The sequence below is a fragment of the Haemorhous mexicanus genome, chromosome Z (assembly GCF_027477595.1).
Source record: "Haemorhous mexicanus isolate bHaeMex1 chromosome Z, bHaeMex1.pri, whole genome shotgun sequence".
Classification (NCBI taxonomy): Eukaryota; Metazoa; Chordata; class Aves; order Passeriformes; family Fringillidae; genus Haemorhous; species Haemorhous mexicanus.
In genome coordinates this window covers 9,839,305-9,857,056 of record NC_082381.1, presented here as the reverse complement: position 1 = coordinate 9,857,056, position 17,752 = coordinate 9,839,305, and the positions used below count along the sequence as shown (strand labels likewise).

Below are 17,752 nucleotides of genomic sequence, written 5' to 3'. Positions count from 1 at the left end.
CTGGGCAGTGCCCAGAGGGGCTCTGGGGGCTCCTCCCTGGGAACATTCCAGAATTCCCTGGGCACAGTCCTGTGGGCTCTGGGGTGGCCCTGCTGGAGCAGGGAGTGGCACCAGGTGAGCCACTGGGGTCCCTTCCAAGCTGGCCCATCCTGGGGTTGTGCACATATGCCTGCATACCACACATAAAAATAATCTTATCATCCTGACACGTAGTCTTACTTTATCTTAAACTTTGTTCCCTGAACATTAACTTTATTGAAATAACTTGAAACAACGCTTTCCTAGAAGTCAAGTCTAGCAGGACAGTAACTGTGAGTGAGGATCATTTGCTTTGCCAGTTTTTAAGTGAATGTTTAGGAGGTAAAAATTATTCCTTTGACTATCACACATGAGCATGACATCATCTCACAGATTTGGATGCTGTCATCCCCACAAGGTGACTAGGATACCCACACATCATTCCATGCTGGACCACCACACAGGTGCTGGGGCTTCTTCCTGATGCAATAAACCACGTGGACACATCTTTGTTCCTTTTGGTGTCGCCACTTTCTAAGACTTGATTGCTTTTCATATCAGAGTGGCAAATGGGGGAAAAAAAAAATCTAGTTGGAATGCACAGTGTTGCAGATGCAGGGGATAAATGTGTTTAAAAGTCCTGTTCCTTCAGTCCTTCAGCCACATTAGGTGGAGTAATTAAGGAAAGCTGGCATGGGGGCTGACAGAACCTGTTATGGATGGTGTTCATAACAGCATCAAGCCTCAGTTGCCATGGGGATGCTGACTCTGAACTGGCTGTTTTGTGGACCCAGAACCTCAGCCCAAAGTTGTTGGAACGTGCCTGGGATGAAAGCAGGAGGTGTGATACAAAATGGATACCAAGACATGGGGCACCAGGGAGTCTGTGGATGATTACACCAAGAAATAGGCTCCCAGCCCACTTGTTTTCTGCTCTGAGTACATAAATTACATTTTTGGCCTGTGAGCTAAATGTTTAGATGCTGAGGGAGGTCTGCAGAGAGCAGACACTGGTATTGAGTTCACTGAAGTCAGTGAATTTATGGCAGGCTTTGGCTAGCAGACAACCTCTTCTAATTCCTGCAGACCAAAGGTCTTGCATGGCATTGTTTTAATTCAACTGCACTTTCCTTATTAATTTCTGTTCTCCACAGCCAAGGGCTTCAGGTACTTACTGCTTCTCACCAATATCCTCAGAGGAAATCCTTCTGTGATATTGAGCCAAATTTTGAAATAACCACAATAAAAAGAAGAACATTAACAACTTTTTAGCATTTAACTTAGCAGCTTAAATCTTCCTATGTGGTGCACATCACCTTGCAGGATGACTCTGAGACTGCACTTCATAAAGTTCACCTGACAGTGAGATGAGAGCTACATTAAGTGATATAAAACATTTAGTGACAGGTATTTTTGGAAGCCTGTACACCAGTGCTCATGAATGAGGAAATGAACTTTGACAAAATGAATGGTTTCACAGATGGCAGTTTGCTTGGAGCTCTCACCAACAGATGTTTGAGTGAATGTTCTGCAAGGCCTCTGTGTATTTTGGGTTTTATCATTTCATTAGCAAATAGCTATCACCTGGTGTGTACTTGCTCTTTGGAAGCTCTTGATGAGGAAGCTGTTAACTTTTTTTTTCCCTTGCCTTTTTTTTTTTTTTTTTTTTTTTTGAGGAAAAAACCCCACAAATACTTTTTGGTTTTCTGCTTGGGGATAAGAAAGATGGAACTTAAGCATCTTTATACAAATAATTTTTGTGTGTGTCATAGTTGTTATGATGAGGTTTGTGAGATTCATAGTCACAGATTTAATTATGCTATGGGACTGAAAGTCCCAAAAAGGTGAGGCTGAGCACCAGAGGTGGGATTGAAACCAAAACTGGTGTGGAGACACTTATGTAAAAAGCAAATTAAGCCTCAATCAAAATATAAATTCTACCTAACAGCAATAATATTGCAATATGTTTAGACCTTTTTTTAAAAAGCATTTTCTGTGCTTTTCAAAAAAAAACAAAAAGACTAGACAAATTAATTCTAAATAAGACAGAGATTAGGGAATTTTTTTGCTGTTGGGCTAGACCACCTTTCCATCACAGGTGGTCTTTTTTATTAAAAATATCTGCAGCAAAAGTGTTTACTCATAGTTTCAAGAAATACAGTGAAGAAATTTACCTAAAGCTGGGCATAGTTATTAAGGAAGCTAAATTAAAAATGCAAAAATTACTATTTATAACAGACATGCTGAAATGGTAAATAACCCAAATGTATTTTACTTTGGTCTGGAGTACTAATATATTTAAATTGCCAATCAGAGGTCGGGTACATTTTCCATCAAACTGTTGAATTTCTCATTATTGTGTTTCATCTGAATTTTAGCACATAATTTCAGAAAAGCCGTTTGGGGAAAGAATTAGAAAAAAATATAGAATTACAGTTCTCTTTCCATATATTCTAAGTAACACTTGTAGATTTTCCATTTTGAAATTATAACTTGATTTTCAAAAATTGATTCCAAACAGAAAAACATATGAAATATAGGTGGAAAGAGATGAATTCTTTGAAGAAACCCCAGATTAAATATTTGGAATAATCTTGTATGCAATAAAAACTAGAGGAAAAAAGCTGAGTAATCAGCCTGAAAGAACTTTACTTCCCACTTTTGATTCTGCAACCAAAGTGAGCAGTCTACCTGTTTTGTAAATTAATCCTTCAAACCTCCAGCTACTCACAATAATAAAATAAATATTTTAATATTTTATTTTAAAAATTTGTAAGCATACTAATGTCTCTGGAGAAACAGTTTATGCCATTTTGGTGAGAGATAACACAATATGTTCTTTCTTTTTCTATTGAGTACTTTATACACAACAGAGGTCAGGTGTTCAAACACATCTCCCACGTAGTGGCATGGTGCTCAGTAATTCGTGCATTTTCTCAAAATTCTCCAGGTGTAAACTGTGCTGGAATCTGCTCTTGGTGCCTGTGGGTTTTACACTCTGTAAAAACAATTTCTGTGTCCAAAAGACCACGAAATATTTAGAAGTTGTGAATGGGGGCAAAATTAATTAAGAAATATGAGGATGGTTAAAACTGGGAGACCAACCTGGGAGAGGAGAAAAAGTGTAAGGTCACAGGGATGGATTCCTAGGCTGGAATTCACTGCAGAGGAGTAACATTCAGAAACTCCTGCTGGCAATTTGTGTTTTTTGTTAGATAGTAATCCATAGGCAGGATCACATCCGTGATTTTGGATATGGTAGAGGGATAACAGAAACAATAATCCTGCCCATGGCCACACCTATTCTGATTTTTCTTCCCTAAAAAGAATAACTAATATAGGAAGAGAAAAATAAAGGTGCAAGGAATGAGCAGAGATGAAGTGAAATCAGAATGAAACAAACCAACATTTTTTAAATCTGAAAATGCTAAAGGACAGAAGGGAAAAGAGAAACCACTGATCAAAAAAAAAAGAAAAAGACTTTACAAAAAAGACTCATTACTGGAACAGTCAGTGTGAGCATTTTGGTTATATTTCAGGACCAATTAATGAAAAATAGATGTATGTGAATTTTTTTTTTTTTTTTTTTTTTTTTTGTCATTGTATCTCCAAACCATAAAAGTTAATATCACTAATAAAGTGCTAAGCAGTACACAGGTGCTATTTTATCACAGCCAACCCGTGAGGAGAAACAGAGGTCAGGAGAACTTTAAAAGGCAGATATGACTTACTCAGGCTTTAATTTGCCTCCAAAAACATGGTCAGTGACCCTTTAAATCACAAGCCAATTACAAGCATTGTAGTGCCATTACTAATTACATGCTGAGAGTGTAAATTTAAAATGGCAATTTCAATTTTCAGTTCATTGGGAGAATGCAGGAAAATGAAATTGCATACTAATTAGTTCATATGTATCAGACACCTGAAAGATTAGAGAAAAAAAAAACTTCTGCACTCATTACAAGTGAGTTATAAGCAGAACACTCAAGCCTTTTATTTGCCAGGCTGCATATAAATAAAGAAATTAAATGACAAAGGAAATTGATAATGATGGAACAAGGCAAAAATAGCTACAGGCTTGTACATAATCATACTTTGAGGGACTTTGCCCATTATAAATGGCTTCCTTTAGAATTTATCTAGCATTAGAAGCTCCAAGAGGGGAACAGGAGATTGCTTCAGGTTCAACCACACTAAATGTTAATTTGCCTGTCCTAAGAATGGATTTTCTGGCTTTGTAACTTTCCACTTAATCTCTGCCAAGCACTCACACCCTTTTCCAGTGCCTTCTTCTGGACCAGGTGCTTCGTCACTCAGAGCAGCAAGGAAAAGATTCCATGTGCAGGCTGCTCCCAGTAGGGTCTGGGGAGAGGCTGGTGACACAACAGAGTAAAAACCCAGGTAGAAGGTTTGACATCTTTTCTCCAATAAGCCAGAAATTTAGGCCAAGTCTGATTTTTTGTACCCCTTGACAAACATTTATGGAGCACCTCCCTAGGCATTACAGAACCTGTAATGCCTAGGGAGGTGCAGAAATAAGGTCTGTGCAGAAATAAGATGTGGGATTTCTGCTTCTCCTCTCATCAAACTGTTCCCTCATACGAGGGTCAGACAGGGTTTGTTTCTTAGTGCTTATTTCATGCTTGGAGAACAAGACAGGGCTCTGATGTAAAGATCTACTGTGCATAAAGTGTGAGTCTGTGGATGTCTCCACCTTGCCAGATCTAAAAAGAGTTTCTGCAGAACACCTTCCTTCCACCTATCATCTCCCTGAAAAAGTTTCAGATTTTATAGTTCCAGGTGTTTTAAAGAAAGAGAAAAGGAAAGAAAGAAATCCTCTCAAGGTCTCTGCTCTGAAATTACAAATATTTTTAATTTTGCTCTGAACTGAAAAAAAGAGGATTTAAAAAGAGCACTTGGCAAGTTTTGTGAAAATGATGGATTAAATTTTATTTTGCAAGAAAAATGAGAAGAAAATAAGAGAATGTTTAAAACACATTAATTGTGTGATGTAAGATTCTCAAAAGTCCTTACACCCCATGGCTGCCAAAATTACAGAATAACCTGTAAGGGATTGGAATAACCTCCAAAAGTCAAAAAAAAAAAAAAAAAAAGGAAAAAAAAAAGAGAACAAATTCTTCAGACCTGTTGAAATGGGCTGAGATTTTAGAAACATTTTCAAGAGCAGAGGGAAGACTTCCCAGGGAGCAAAGTCCAAGGGAGCCTGGCAGCTGCCCCCACAGTGCCAAGCACAAATGTAGAAGCATCAGACCATTAAATATCCCCATTCAGTTCTCCTCAAAAAGACATGTCTAGGGGGCCAGTACTAAGTGATTTTGAAATCTTTCTCCAGCTCATTTAATAAAGCCTACACTCTTAACACAGCCCAAAAGCTGACTTTTTCATTATGCATTAAAATTACATTAGCTTTCTACTCCCATGGCAATAATTCTGCTCAGGTTCCCCTGCATGATCCTTTCCAGTTCTTTTCAATGTAGAAATTGTACAGACTTCCTAACCCCTTGATCTTTATGGAGGAAAACTGACTTACGACATGTTCAAGGGCCTTTGTGTTTTCACTCTGCAATAAATAACAAGCAGTAACACTGGCTGTCGTTTTTCAGAGGTGACAACATCCAGCACTCCCACTGCACCAGTTTCAGAAAACTTCATCAAACAGTGTGTTGGGTCTGCTCTCCATACAAGAAGAATGAGCAGGTAATTAGGTATGCTTCCCCCCCAGATATGTAGGAGCCTCTTTATAAAATTAAAGATGGTAGCCAGGGCAAAAACATTGATTGTGAACAAATATTAATGCCATGTACACCAAGGTAGCCTCTAGAAGAGTGTGTCTGACACAGCTGAGAGCCTTATGGACATTAATGCTGGCAGATAAAATGCTCAAATACCATGTTTTACTAAATCCTGCCATGGGTTCACTGGAAGAGAAGCACCCTCCTCATACATTGACCATGAGGATCAGTGCAGAAAGTTTTCACACGAATGTCTAACACACTAACCTTTATTAAACAACAGCTGAAATTGCCAAAGCGCTGCCCAATTCACATATCATGAAAACACAACCCAAGCAAAGAGCTACAACAGCCCCTAAATAATTACTTCAATTAAAACACTACTACAGGACTTCATACTCACTGCTTTTACTGAAGTCATTTTTGTGGGCACAGAGAAGTCCAGTACACAGTGAGGGCACTGCCATTTGAATCACTCAAGCAAGGCCATGCTTGAGTGGGATGAGAAAAGTTGTATTTTTAGCCCCGTGGATATGTCTGAACTAACAGCTGTTTCAACCTTAATTAAAACAGTTCTTGTTACTTCCAGTAGTACTTAACCTGTGTGCCCAGAGCAGCTCAGCAAAGAGCACCAGCTCTTCTAGCATGCTCTGGCACTGCCAAAACCACACTTCAAGCCCCTTTAGCATGTGTCAGGATATCTCCACCAAGAGATAAAGCTGTGGTAGGCTTCAAAGGAACTGGCCACCAAATACGACATATGTGGAAAGCAGCTTTTTTGAAAGGAGACTGCATAAATCTGCTTCCACAGTTTAGAAGCCACAATGGAACATATGCACAGGGTTTTTTTTTTTAATTAAAAAAAAAAAAAAGCAAAAAAGGGGGCTTGTGCATTTGTAAAGTCAAGATTATCACTGTTTTGCAACTAAATAGTCCCTTTTAGCCTGGGCTGTGTCTCTGACAGTGAATAAGAATCTAGCTGTTTATTAACCACTTGTCTTCATCAGTTTCTTAAGTGACACTGGCAATTGAATCAAGGATGTTTTTTTCCCTCCTCAGCTCCATCTGTTACCTGAATCCACGGCCATCTGTCATTTTCTGCAGCAGTCCAGGCATTCACAAGACCCTTCTTATTAAGCCGTGCATAGTAGGGGTACCACTTCTGGAGTCCAAAAAGAGCTCGGTGAGTGGAGGATGCAGTGATTTGTTGGTTTGACACAATCCCTCCTTCTATCCCTAGTGGGCCAGAGCACCCTGCAAATGGAGGGAAAAAAAAAAAAGAGAATAAATTAAACTGAAATGATCAACTCTTCTGAGCCCCAAGTCACTGCAATTGCAATGGAATACAAATAGATCCAGAATATCATGCCAAATCTAGCTTAGAAGAAATTCAAAGTACTTGCCTATATCACCTGTTTGTAGAAATTTAAAAAATGACTATAAAATTATTGCTTGCAAGTAACTATTCTCATTATACAAGTAATAAAAAGGATTAAACTTTCAATTTCTTTTAGCTTGTTCTAGCTGAAGACTTGTGAGTTTGGGTTGGACACAATGAAAAAAAAATCCTCAGATTCAAATATTGAAATGATTGTTTAAAAGTAAATTTAAAATCCTGTAATTACTGCAAAGTTCCATATTGCAGTATGGAACTTTGCAGCTCTTCCGTCAAATTTCAGCATTTAACTTAAGTGCTACAAATTGTTATTGCAGTTATCTCTAGAAATATGAAAATAGACAAAAGTTATTGTTTAGCTACATTAAAATATTTAAAGTTTATCCATTTAATCAGCAAGTCTCAAAGCATGTGTTTAACTGAAGTGCTCCAGTGTTCATAATTTTATGTATGGTATTCATCATTAATTTATTCACAAGAAATACTTGTCGACCTAATCTTTTTTTAAAATCAAGATATTTCTGCATACATTGTTTTTTGAAGCCACCACTCCATGTGGGCACAGGAACCAAAGCATTCAGCTATTGTGAGCAATCTGAACTGAGAAAATTATGAAAATTCATTATATGCAAACAATTGGCAGTTTATCTAGTATTCAACACCCAACTGAGTATCTGAGATTTTCCTTTCCTCAGTTCTGATGCAGAATCTGGAGAGAAGGTAATCACAGGAATTATTCTGGCAGCCACTGTTACTCTGTGGCCCAAAAGACCTTCTGCTTTGCAGGTCAGCTGCACTTTGGCAATTTTGAGCACCACAGGGCAGATGTTTACTTACATTTCAGGTTTTCTCAGAAACCTGGCAGATTTTCACCTCAAGCAGTACCCAAAAAACGAACTCTGAAATGGCACTGTTACGAAATCCTCACACCACACAGGCAGAGAGTCACAAATAATTTAATTCCTCATTAATTTAAAGGTGGAGAGAAGAACAAGTGACCAGTGCAATTTGCTCCTCTCAGCCAGGAGATGGTGCAGGGTAGTGCAGCCCCCAGGTGTGGGATGATGATGGAGACAAAGATAAACTGAACTGAAGTTTTAAGTTGATGATGGTGATGGACAAGCACAAGCTTGTGCTCTGAAAAGGTAAAGCAAAGCTTCAGGGAGTGTTCCTCCTTACAAACCTTAAAAACTTCCAGGAGATGCTTACATGAAATCCTAATTAGTGAATGTGACTGACTTGCACCACATCATGATTCTGCACAGGTTTTTATCAACCTGTGGGTTTCTGGCCCCACTTTGGGCCCCACTGGGGGCTCCCCTGTCAGGGGAAGCCCTCCTGGAGCAGTTCTGTGCCAGGAAAGGGAGATGCACTGGACTTTTTCAGTCTTCAGCTTGTTGATTGTTATCCTACCAAAACTTCAGCACGCTGCCTGCACCAGACTTTGGGTGCTTGAAAAGCACCACAAAATGGCCCCAGATGTCCAGTTTCAAGGTCTTTTGAAGTTGCTTCATCCAATTAACTCTCAAAACGCACTTTATTTCCACTTATCTACCAATAACTCATCCCTTGTCTGTCCATGTAACCTAAAACTTCAGCTTTCCTTGACCAGTCATCTTGTGCCACCAATACTGCAGGAAATGGAGTAGATGAAGAAGAAGAAGAAGAAGAAGCCTGGGACAATGCCTGATGTCCTTCATCTTGCATCCATATTAAAAAACCCCAAAACCTAAATCTTTCACTCTGTGATAAACTACATTATTCTCTATTATCTTTTTCAAAATCTTGTAGACTCTAGTCTATCTCAAAATCTTGGAAGTTTCTCCATGGGTGAGGGTCAAAGTCAGGGCTTCTCTGGGGGTCAGAACCCCTTAGAGCAGACAGAGAAATATTCCCTGTTCCCTGGGTTCCCACACAGCCCACAAAGCTCAGCTAGAACCTGAACTCCTCATGCTACTTCTCTTTATCAGCCAAAAATAAAAGCTTTGCCTTCAGCACTCAAGTAATAACTGCACAAAACAGGACAAAATGTGGCTCTTTCCTGTTGCTGCGCCAGGCGCGAGGTGGCACCAGAAGAAAACAAAATCTTTGTCACCAGCATCGGCAGGGCCAATGCAGAACACACTCAGAAAACCCACATATGTTGGGAAGGTGTCACTCCTCATTGTGTTTTCATCAAGCATCACTTGAGGATTGAAAGGCCTATTCAAATCTTAGCTGTTTGCTGAAGTAATTTCATCCAGGCAGAATGGAATCTTTTGGTGTGCAAACTGCTGCATCTGCTTGGAAGACAGAGGTAAATGACTCTTCTCTCCTAAGAAAAGTGCAGGTTTTCAAAAGTTTCCTATAGCTAATTATTAAAGAAAATCTGTGCTGTTTCGAAATGGAAAAGAAAGTTCACACAGATGTGTCTGTGTGCACGTGTAACTCACCAACACACCCATACCTACAGGACACTTGAATGAAGTAAATTACCATCTTTAACAGCTGCAATCATGGACTGATAATTATTTTAAAATAGAGATGTGAGAAAACAGAAGAGAGGTTTTCTGAGAGGACCTTAAAGAGGAGACATGCTGGAGCCATGTTAATATCTGCCATGTCTGTTAATGCATCTCGTGTCTGAGAGGCATTAAATTTTATTTGAAATATGTGTGAAATGCTTATAAAACCAAGTTGAATTTTCCTTTCTAACTTGAAGGCAATGTCCTTTCTAAGTTTAATTACCAAGCAGAGCACTTAACTCTATTTTTTCAGTATGACCATACACACTCAGCAGTGTTTATCTTCCTTAGCTTTAGGAGGATTATTCCTGAAATCCAAAGACAATCTCTACCTTCAGGGAATAGGTACTTTATTGTACAAGCTCCTTATTTTCTTTGCAGTTCCAGTCATGGTTTTGTCATGTTTGTCCATTTTTCAATCTGAGCTAAAGAAAAATACCACTCCTAAAATTTAAAATTACATTAGAGATACTTTCTACTTTGGTGTTCAGTTCAGACTTAACAACACGAGATGTGTGAAAAGCATGATACTAGATAATGGTTTTTAAACAATATGATAATTATATTTCTTAAATTACCAGAACATTCTCCTGTATTTTTTTTATTTTTTTCTTTATTTATTGAACAGCCAGGATTTCAGCAGAAGTTTCATTAAGATATTGTCAGTGAGATCCTTCCACTGTTAAATTTGCCCTTTTACTCACCCTTTAGGTATTTATTTTAATCAGAATCATTTTTTATAACAAAACCTTTCAATTCACTCTTTTATCAGTTAAAATCAAATATTGAACACATTTTTGGATAGTCAAATACCACAGCAAATGGACTTAACTTGGCCATATGCTCATTAATTTCTTCCAAAAACTCCACTACATTATTAAGTCACTCTTCCTTCTTCTAAAAACTCTAATGGGGCTATTACTCTCTAAATTCACAAGGAATTTGTTTTTCCTAAGAACTCTCAGATGAATGAACCATCTCTGGTTCCATTAAATGTGGTTTATCACTAAAAGACTGGTTACAGACCAGTTCCTGCACACGATATTAAATTTCAGACACAAACCCCACTTTTCTTCAAGTCATCTCTTATTTCTTTAGGTGTTTAAGAGCTGTGATATTCCACTAACTACTAACAATGAAAGCAGGAGACAAGAGCTTTTTCAGTTTTTTTTTTTTTTTTTTAATTGAGAGGCATATTTTGTAGAAATGCAAGATATATTATATTTTATTGCTATGCTTCTGTTTCTGTTAAATCCACAGTTCTTTTAACAGAAATCACAACAGCTTGGGAAATAATAATATCACTACAGTGATAAACTGTGTACAATTCAGACTGGTCAATGTTAGTCATTAGATTAAAAAAAGGGATATTTTTATTAGTTAAGGCAGAGGCATTGGGGAATGACAACACACTTGATGCAAAGAAATAAAGAAAAATTAAATAGCAATTAAGCTGCCTGACATGATACAGATTCTCCAGGCAGATTTTGTCATCTGGAGCTGTTATTTCAGTGCCATTAAAAAGCAAGATACTAAGGCAAGTTATATTGGTTTTAGTCCTACAGTGACAATTACAGGAATGCACTAAATAAAACCCATTTAATGCTTCTCTTTTTCTCACCAAACACAAACCTGTGTCCATAAAATCTCACTGTCCATGGAGATAAAAATGCCAAGGTGTACCAAGAGCTATGTGAATGGATCCAGAGAAGGATGGGAAAAATTAACAGTGGAAAAGTGAATTTTTCAGTTCTTCTGAGAGTCCCCACCATGTGAAGACAGTTATAAATCTGCCTTGGAGGCTTCTTTTACAACCTTAATTAGATCCAGAAACATTATGCAACATTTTGCACCACAAACCAATCGGTTTTTAGTCCAGATTTCCCTAGTAGACCAAGGGGATCAAACAGCTCCCCAGAAAGGAGATGAGTCCTGTGCTTCCACCCTGATCTCTGGCAACAACAAATCCCTCCAGCTGAACAATAATATTTGAGCAAAACAAAGTAAATGGCAGTTAGCTTACTGTGGTGTACATTGACATCTCCTCAGAAGAACATTAAAGTAGGAAAATAAGAAGCTGATTCCTGTTCTTTATAGAGAAAAGACAAACTATTTTAAGATAAAGAGTTACTGCAGCATGAGATAATAAGAAGAAATCACTGGGTAAATATGTTACTTGAGCATATTTAATTTGAATTTTTTACATTTATGTCAGTCCACATATTAAGCAAAATGTCCTAATGGTTTAAAAATGGCTTGAAAATGTGATGATTATGCCTCTGCAACTAGAATGAAAAGGTTTCTTGTTATTGATGATGAAACATGCCTGATTTTGCAGCACGAATATATAACTCTTATTTCCTCTGTTGGTCTGCCTCTAGCTAACGTCATCAAAACAAACAGATGCAAAATTGGAGGCAGGGAGAAAACAAATCTGCTTTAGACATCTGCAATCCTTTCTTCCTCCAAGCACCTCATTTTCTGGAATGAGATTACCCTGGCTGTGCTTAGCAGGGCCTGGCAATGGTGCTGAACACAAACCCTGACTGGGATTACAGATGACCTCTGGCCCTGCTCATGCTGCTCCCCACCCTCCAGCCCAGGCTCCAATTTCTTCTTCTCATTCCTCCTGACACACAAATATCCTTGCCCAGTTTGCTCTGCCAGGGACAGCTCTTAGATAACAGCAAGTCTGAGTTTTAGGAGCTTGTTAAGGAGGTGTTTGAGAGTCTGGTACCAAAAGTGTCCACCCATATGCAAAGTGATGCTTTGTCACAACCATCTCATGATAACCCCAAAACATTCTTTGTGAGTGCTACCCAAAATGTTTTTGCAGACAGGTGGCTGGAGACCCAGCTTCCATTCCTCCTTGAAGTGTCTGTGGACCCCATCATGGTTTCAGTGATATTACAGTCCCCAGATGCCAACTTTACCACTGGACAGTGGGGTTGCAGGTAACCACTGATATTGCATTAATAATTGCTGGTGTTTGCACAGATTACACACGTGCAATCCAGGCTTCTGCTTATTTCTTCTTCTTCTTCCACACAGAGATTTCCACTCCCTGCCTATGAGCAATTTTCCACACTACAGTCCCCAGGCTGGGATTCACATCCCTCTGATGGATGTTCAGAGGGATTTCCTACCTTGAGCAAGGGTGCAAGAAATTTTACTTCCAGCATAGCACACGAGCATGTGGAGACAGCAGTGAAAGCAGATTATGTCTTTTTCTATATAATGTTGTGACTGAAATGTACAGTGGTTATTCAGGACTGGTTTGCTTAGTTCTAGTCTGGTATTTCCTCCATTCTGCTCCTTGAGTAGGATGGAAAGGATTGCAAATTTCACATCAAAACCTATTTATTCATGGCTTAATGCTGGGCAACTGCAACAGAGAACGAAGTTGAAGAAGGGACCTATTCAAGAGCATTAAAATTAAAGGAAGATACAGATTCTGATTCACGAAGATCCTTAAACTGAGGACTCCTTGAAGCTAGAAAAATACACTGGGACAACCATCTCTTGGTGCTTTTCCCTTTTCTTACACTCAATCACCAATAATTCACTTCTGGTCACTGTCTGAAACACAGCCAATGGGCTGTCACCAGACCAAGCATTGTTACTCCTATGCTCAGAAACAAGAGTACATCTAAAACTTCATATCTAAAAAGGTGCAATCTGATTTAAAAAAAAAAAAAAAAATTTTTTTTTGATATCTCTCCATGAGGTGATTGTGCTTGTGTTGAACTCTATCAAATCAAAAATACTGACATCATCCCTAGGCATGTTCAAAGTGGTTTTAGTGGAACTGAGCAGGGAAGAATTTCAGAATGAAGACTTGTGTATCCCTAGCTGAGAAAACCATAGCATCAAGCTATCTGGAGAAGTTTCTGTACAAAGAAACTCCAACTACATTGCAGCAGCACCATTCCCAGTGTGTTTCCTGAATTGAAAAAAGCCAATGGCTCCTAGCCTGGATCAGGAATAGTGTGGCCAGCAGGAGCAGGAAGGTCATTCTGTGGTGAGGGCACACCTCTAGTGCTGTGTCCAGTTGTGGCCCCTCAGTTTGGGAAGGACCTTGGGACACTGAGCACATCCAGAGGGGGCAGCGAGGCTGGACAGGGGCTGGGAACACAAACCCTGAGAGGAACCCCCGAGGGAGCTGGGGATGCTCAGCCTGCAGAAAAGGAGACTCAGGGGTGCCCTCATCACTCTCTGCAGCTCCTGAAGGGTGGCTGTGCTCAGCTGGGGCTGGGCTGTTTCTCCAGCAGCACTGACACAACCAGAGCACACAGCCCCAAGCTGTGCCAGGGGAAATACAGGCTGGATAGCAGGGAAAAGATTTTTCCAGCAAGGGTGATAAAGTTCTGGAATGGCTGCCCAGGGAGGTGGTGGAGTCCCCATCCCTGGGGGTGTTTAACAAAGCCTGGCTGTGGCACTGGGTGCCAGGGTTGAGTTGAGGGGCTGGGGCTGGGTTGGTCTCTTCCAACCTGGTCATTCTGTGATTCTGTGTGATTCTGAGTTTATACCACTTATTTAAGTTACAGCATTTAAAAATTCATTGATTCAGTGAATAATAACTAGTAAATAACAATAATATATAATATTTTTGTATATTATATAATATATCATATTACATATAATATTATGTCATATATCATATATCAAATATCATATATCATACATAATAATATATAATTTATTTTATAATATATAATAGATAATAAAAGATTGCTCTTATTTTATTTTGTTCTCAAGCAACAAATCTGGATTTTTAGGGAAAAGAAAATTAAACTGCAGTAAGGCCTTTAGTTTCGCAAACTCTGTTGAGCTCTCACGTAGAAATAAATTAATCTTTGTGTGAAAAATGATTTTTACCTTTCAAACTGACACTGTGAAAAATAACATTTCTACCATGTCTGAATGTTGACATTAACCATCGACATAACTCACAGCCACTTAAATACCACTAAAATCAATCCAAATAAAATAAATTATGGTGCAACACTAAAAAAAAAAAACAAAAACCCTACCTCACAAGAATGAAACTACATTTATATTATAGAAAGCAAATTCATAGTAACTTTTAAGTAAAATAACTGTCATGCTTACACATCTAAGAGATGACAGAGAAAGAAGCCATAGCCCCTAACTGCCACATAACAGCAATTGATTTTTACTATTTTTAGCTTAGGGTGCAGTGACATGGAAAAATACATGGTTCTGAGTACTTTTTACCAATCCAGATATTTTTTGTTGGACCTGGATTTAGGCAGAGGTGGGTGGAGGGGATTTCTGCTGTGGTGGATCTGTTAATTACCTAATTCATTTCTAGCCATTGCAAATGGTTGTGGCAAAGGCTTAAAGCTAATTAACAATTTAAGCACAACTTAGGCATTTACAAACAAACTTGGGGACCAAGCTGCACTTAAAAACAATCTTTATTTGATGCTGCTGGGCCCTGCACAATCCATGCATTTCTCCTCTTCTCAAGTAGTGATAGAAATATTTTTTTGAACAATACAAGGAAACTCAGCAGCTTTCCTGCCTTTTTTAGGAAATTTGCTATTTAGGCATTTTTCTGACAACTATAGACAACTTCTTTCACAGTTTCTAGGTTTTATATTTACATTCATATATCTTTAGAGGCATGTAGTTTTCTTTTATTTGTTTATGGAGATTGCACAAACAAACCCTACCTGTGAAGAAATTGAATTATATCACAGTGTATCTTCTATTTTCCTTAAATTCACCCCAAAGGATCTTGATTTTTTTTTTTTTGGGTGGGGGGGTCACAGTGCAATATTTCTGCTGTAAAAGTTAGTAATTTGGATAGCCAACTACAAACATTGCCAATTTGAAGGCAGCTCATGACATATGCCTGCATGTGGCTAACAATTGCACCTTAATTCTGCCTGCTCCAAAAAGAAATTTCGGAAAAAAAAAAAAAAATTGAACAAACAAACCCCAAACCCAAAGGTTCTCCTGCAAGTGAGACTGCAATGACAAGATAGAGTCACAAGGAAAGACAATCTGCATTTTTCTAGCAGGCCTACAATGGAAATCAGTGGGATCCCAGCACCAGGGTAATTAGCATTCCTGCCAGCTGGCTTGACAACGAGCATGTTCATTTGCCAGGAGAGGACTGTGTGCTTTTCAAGAAGCAATTCTTATTTTGCTGCCTGGAGATGTTCTTTCTGCCTTTTGTGGCTTTGGCATTGTTTTTATTCCCCCCCCCTCCAGAAGAACAGCAACTGCTCCTAGAAGTGACAGCATTGCTTGTTACAAGATGTGTTCATTGGAATTGTTATAAGAGGGATTCATTGGAATAGTTTAAAAACTACATTTTGGCACTCATGAATTCTGCATTACAATGAGGTACATGTTCTTCAGGAAGAAGTAAAAGGATGGGAATATTCCACAATATACTGCTGAAGTGATATGCTAAATATGAGCTGTATTCACTGCACTGGACACAAACTGCATGCAAACGACAGTAATTTAAATCTGGCTACACAGAAACAGCCCTTATGGTCTCTAAGCTGTTTCCATCTCCTTCTATAAGCCATCCAACATCTTAATAACTGGAAATTCAGATATCTTCATTTAGATCTTGCTCCCAGAAGCCATTTGTTGTAGATATAACCTTATATTCGTGTAAAGCAGCTTTACAGATCAGGGCTTGAAGCCCTGTTAAAAAGACAGAAATAATTTAAAGGTTGTGCACTTTTATAAGGGTGGAAAAAATTCAGAATGTAGATTCAGAAAGTTCTGGCTTTATATATAGATATACAGTAGAAGAATTCTTTTATTAGTATAGCAGTGAAGTAAAATGAGATGTTTTATTTGTGACTCCATGCTGTATTTTAAGCAAAAATATCTACATCCAGATTTTCTGAATATGACCTTATTTTGCTTTATGTCCCCTTATTTTTCCTTATCAACATCTATCTAGCCATAAAAGGGGCATTATTCTGAATTGTTTCGAGAAATATCGAACCAAAAAAAGCAAACATAAGGAATGCACTTCATGTGACTTAGCTTCAGACATCTGAAAATTCTGTATCTACTCCAGAGTAGCTGCTCAGGCTCTGTTTGTCATTTGTGGGAGGAAACAGGCAAGCCTAAAACACAATTTTCATCATTTCATCATCTATTAAGAAAATATTCAAGATAAATATAATTTTTTTTTCTGTGTCTACTGACCAAGAACAAACCTAGAGCATTATTTCAACTTAGTGTGCCTAGGTTTAGGAGGATAAAATTAAGTGAAATTAATGCAATGAATTTTAAAACCACTGAAAAAGCATTGCTTTAAAAATATATGTTGATCTATTTTTCTGCAAAGCTAGGGATAACTAGGCAGTAAACATACCTGGGCTTTACAGAAAGAGGTCTTTAAAAAAGGAATGCTGAGGAGGAGATGGATGAGCATAATTAAAAAAACCCCAACATTCCAGACTTTGGTTTTCTTGTTGACAAAGATGATCAAAAACAGGTGGATGTGACTTTGGAACTGGCAGGGATGGAACATCTGACCTGCAAGGAGACACTGACAGATCTGGAAGTGCTCAGCCTGTAGAAGGGAAGGCTCAGGGGAGTCATATCCATGTGAAAAAAAAATCTCGTGGAGGGAGTGAACACCCAGGTTTAAAATGTGAAATTGTAACACCAAGTTTTAAAACGGGAAATGTCATTTGAACACAAAAAAATGGGGTTGGTTCTACATTTCAGTCTGTGATTTTAGTTTGTTTGGTGCTGTTTTGTTTGTTTGTTTATTTGTTTGGGCTTTCTTGTGGTATTTTTAGTCTTGTGGTTTTGTTAATGCTGTTGGGGTTGTGGGGGTTTTTTGGTTTTGTTTTTGGTGGATTTTTCTTGGTGTTTGGGGGTTTTTAATGTGGGAATGGTCAAACACTGCACCAGGCTGTACAAGAGGCTGTGGAAATCTGTCTTTGGGGACACTAAAAGCCTGAGTGGACACAAGCCTGGGCAGGTGCCTCGAGATGCACCTGCTCAAGGAGGGCAGCTGGAGCAGCTGGCCCTGCCATTCTCAACCTGTCTGAGATGTTCTGGTTCCAAAT

General features: G+C 38.6%; 1 protein-coding gene across 1 annotated transcript in view; it reads right to left on the bottom strand.

Moving 5' to 3' along the window:
* Positions 1-17,752, bottom strand: part of EDIL3 (EGF like repeats and discoidin domains 3) — a 235,402-nt gene that overhangs the window by 66,083 nt on the left and 151,567 nt on the right. Inside the window, exon 6 of the mRNA XM_059874141.1 lies at positions 6,844-7,025. Within this exon, the coding sequence (XP_059730124.1) occupies positions 6,844-7,025 (182 nt within the window). The remainder of the gene's footprint in view (positions 1-6,843; positions 7,026-17,752) is intronic.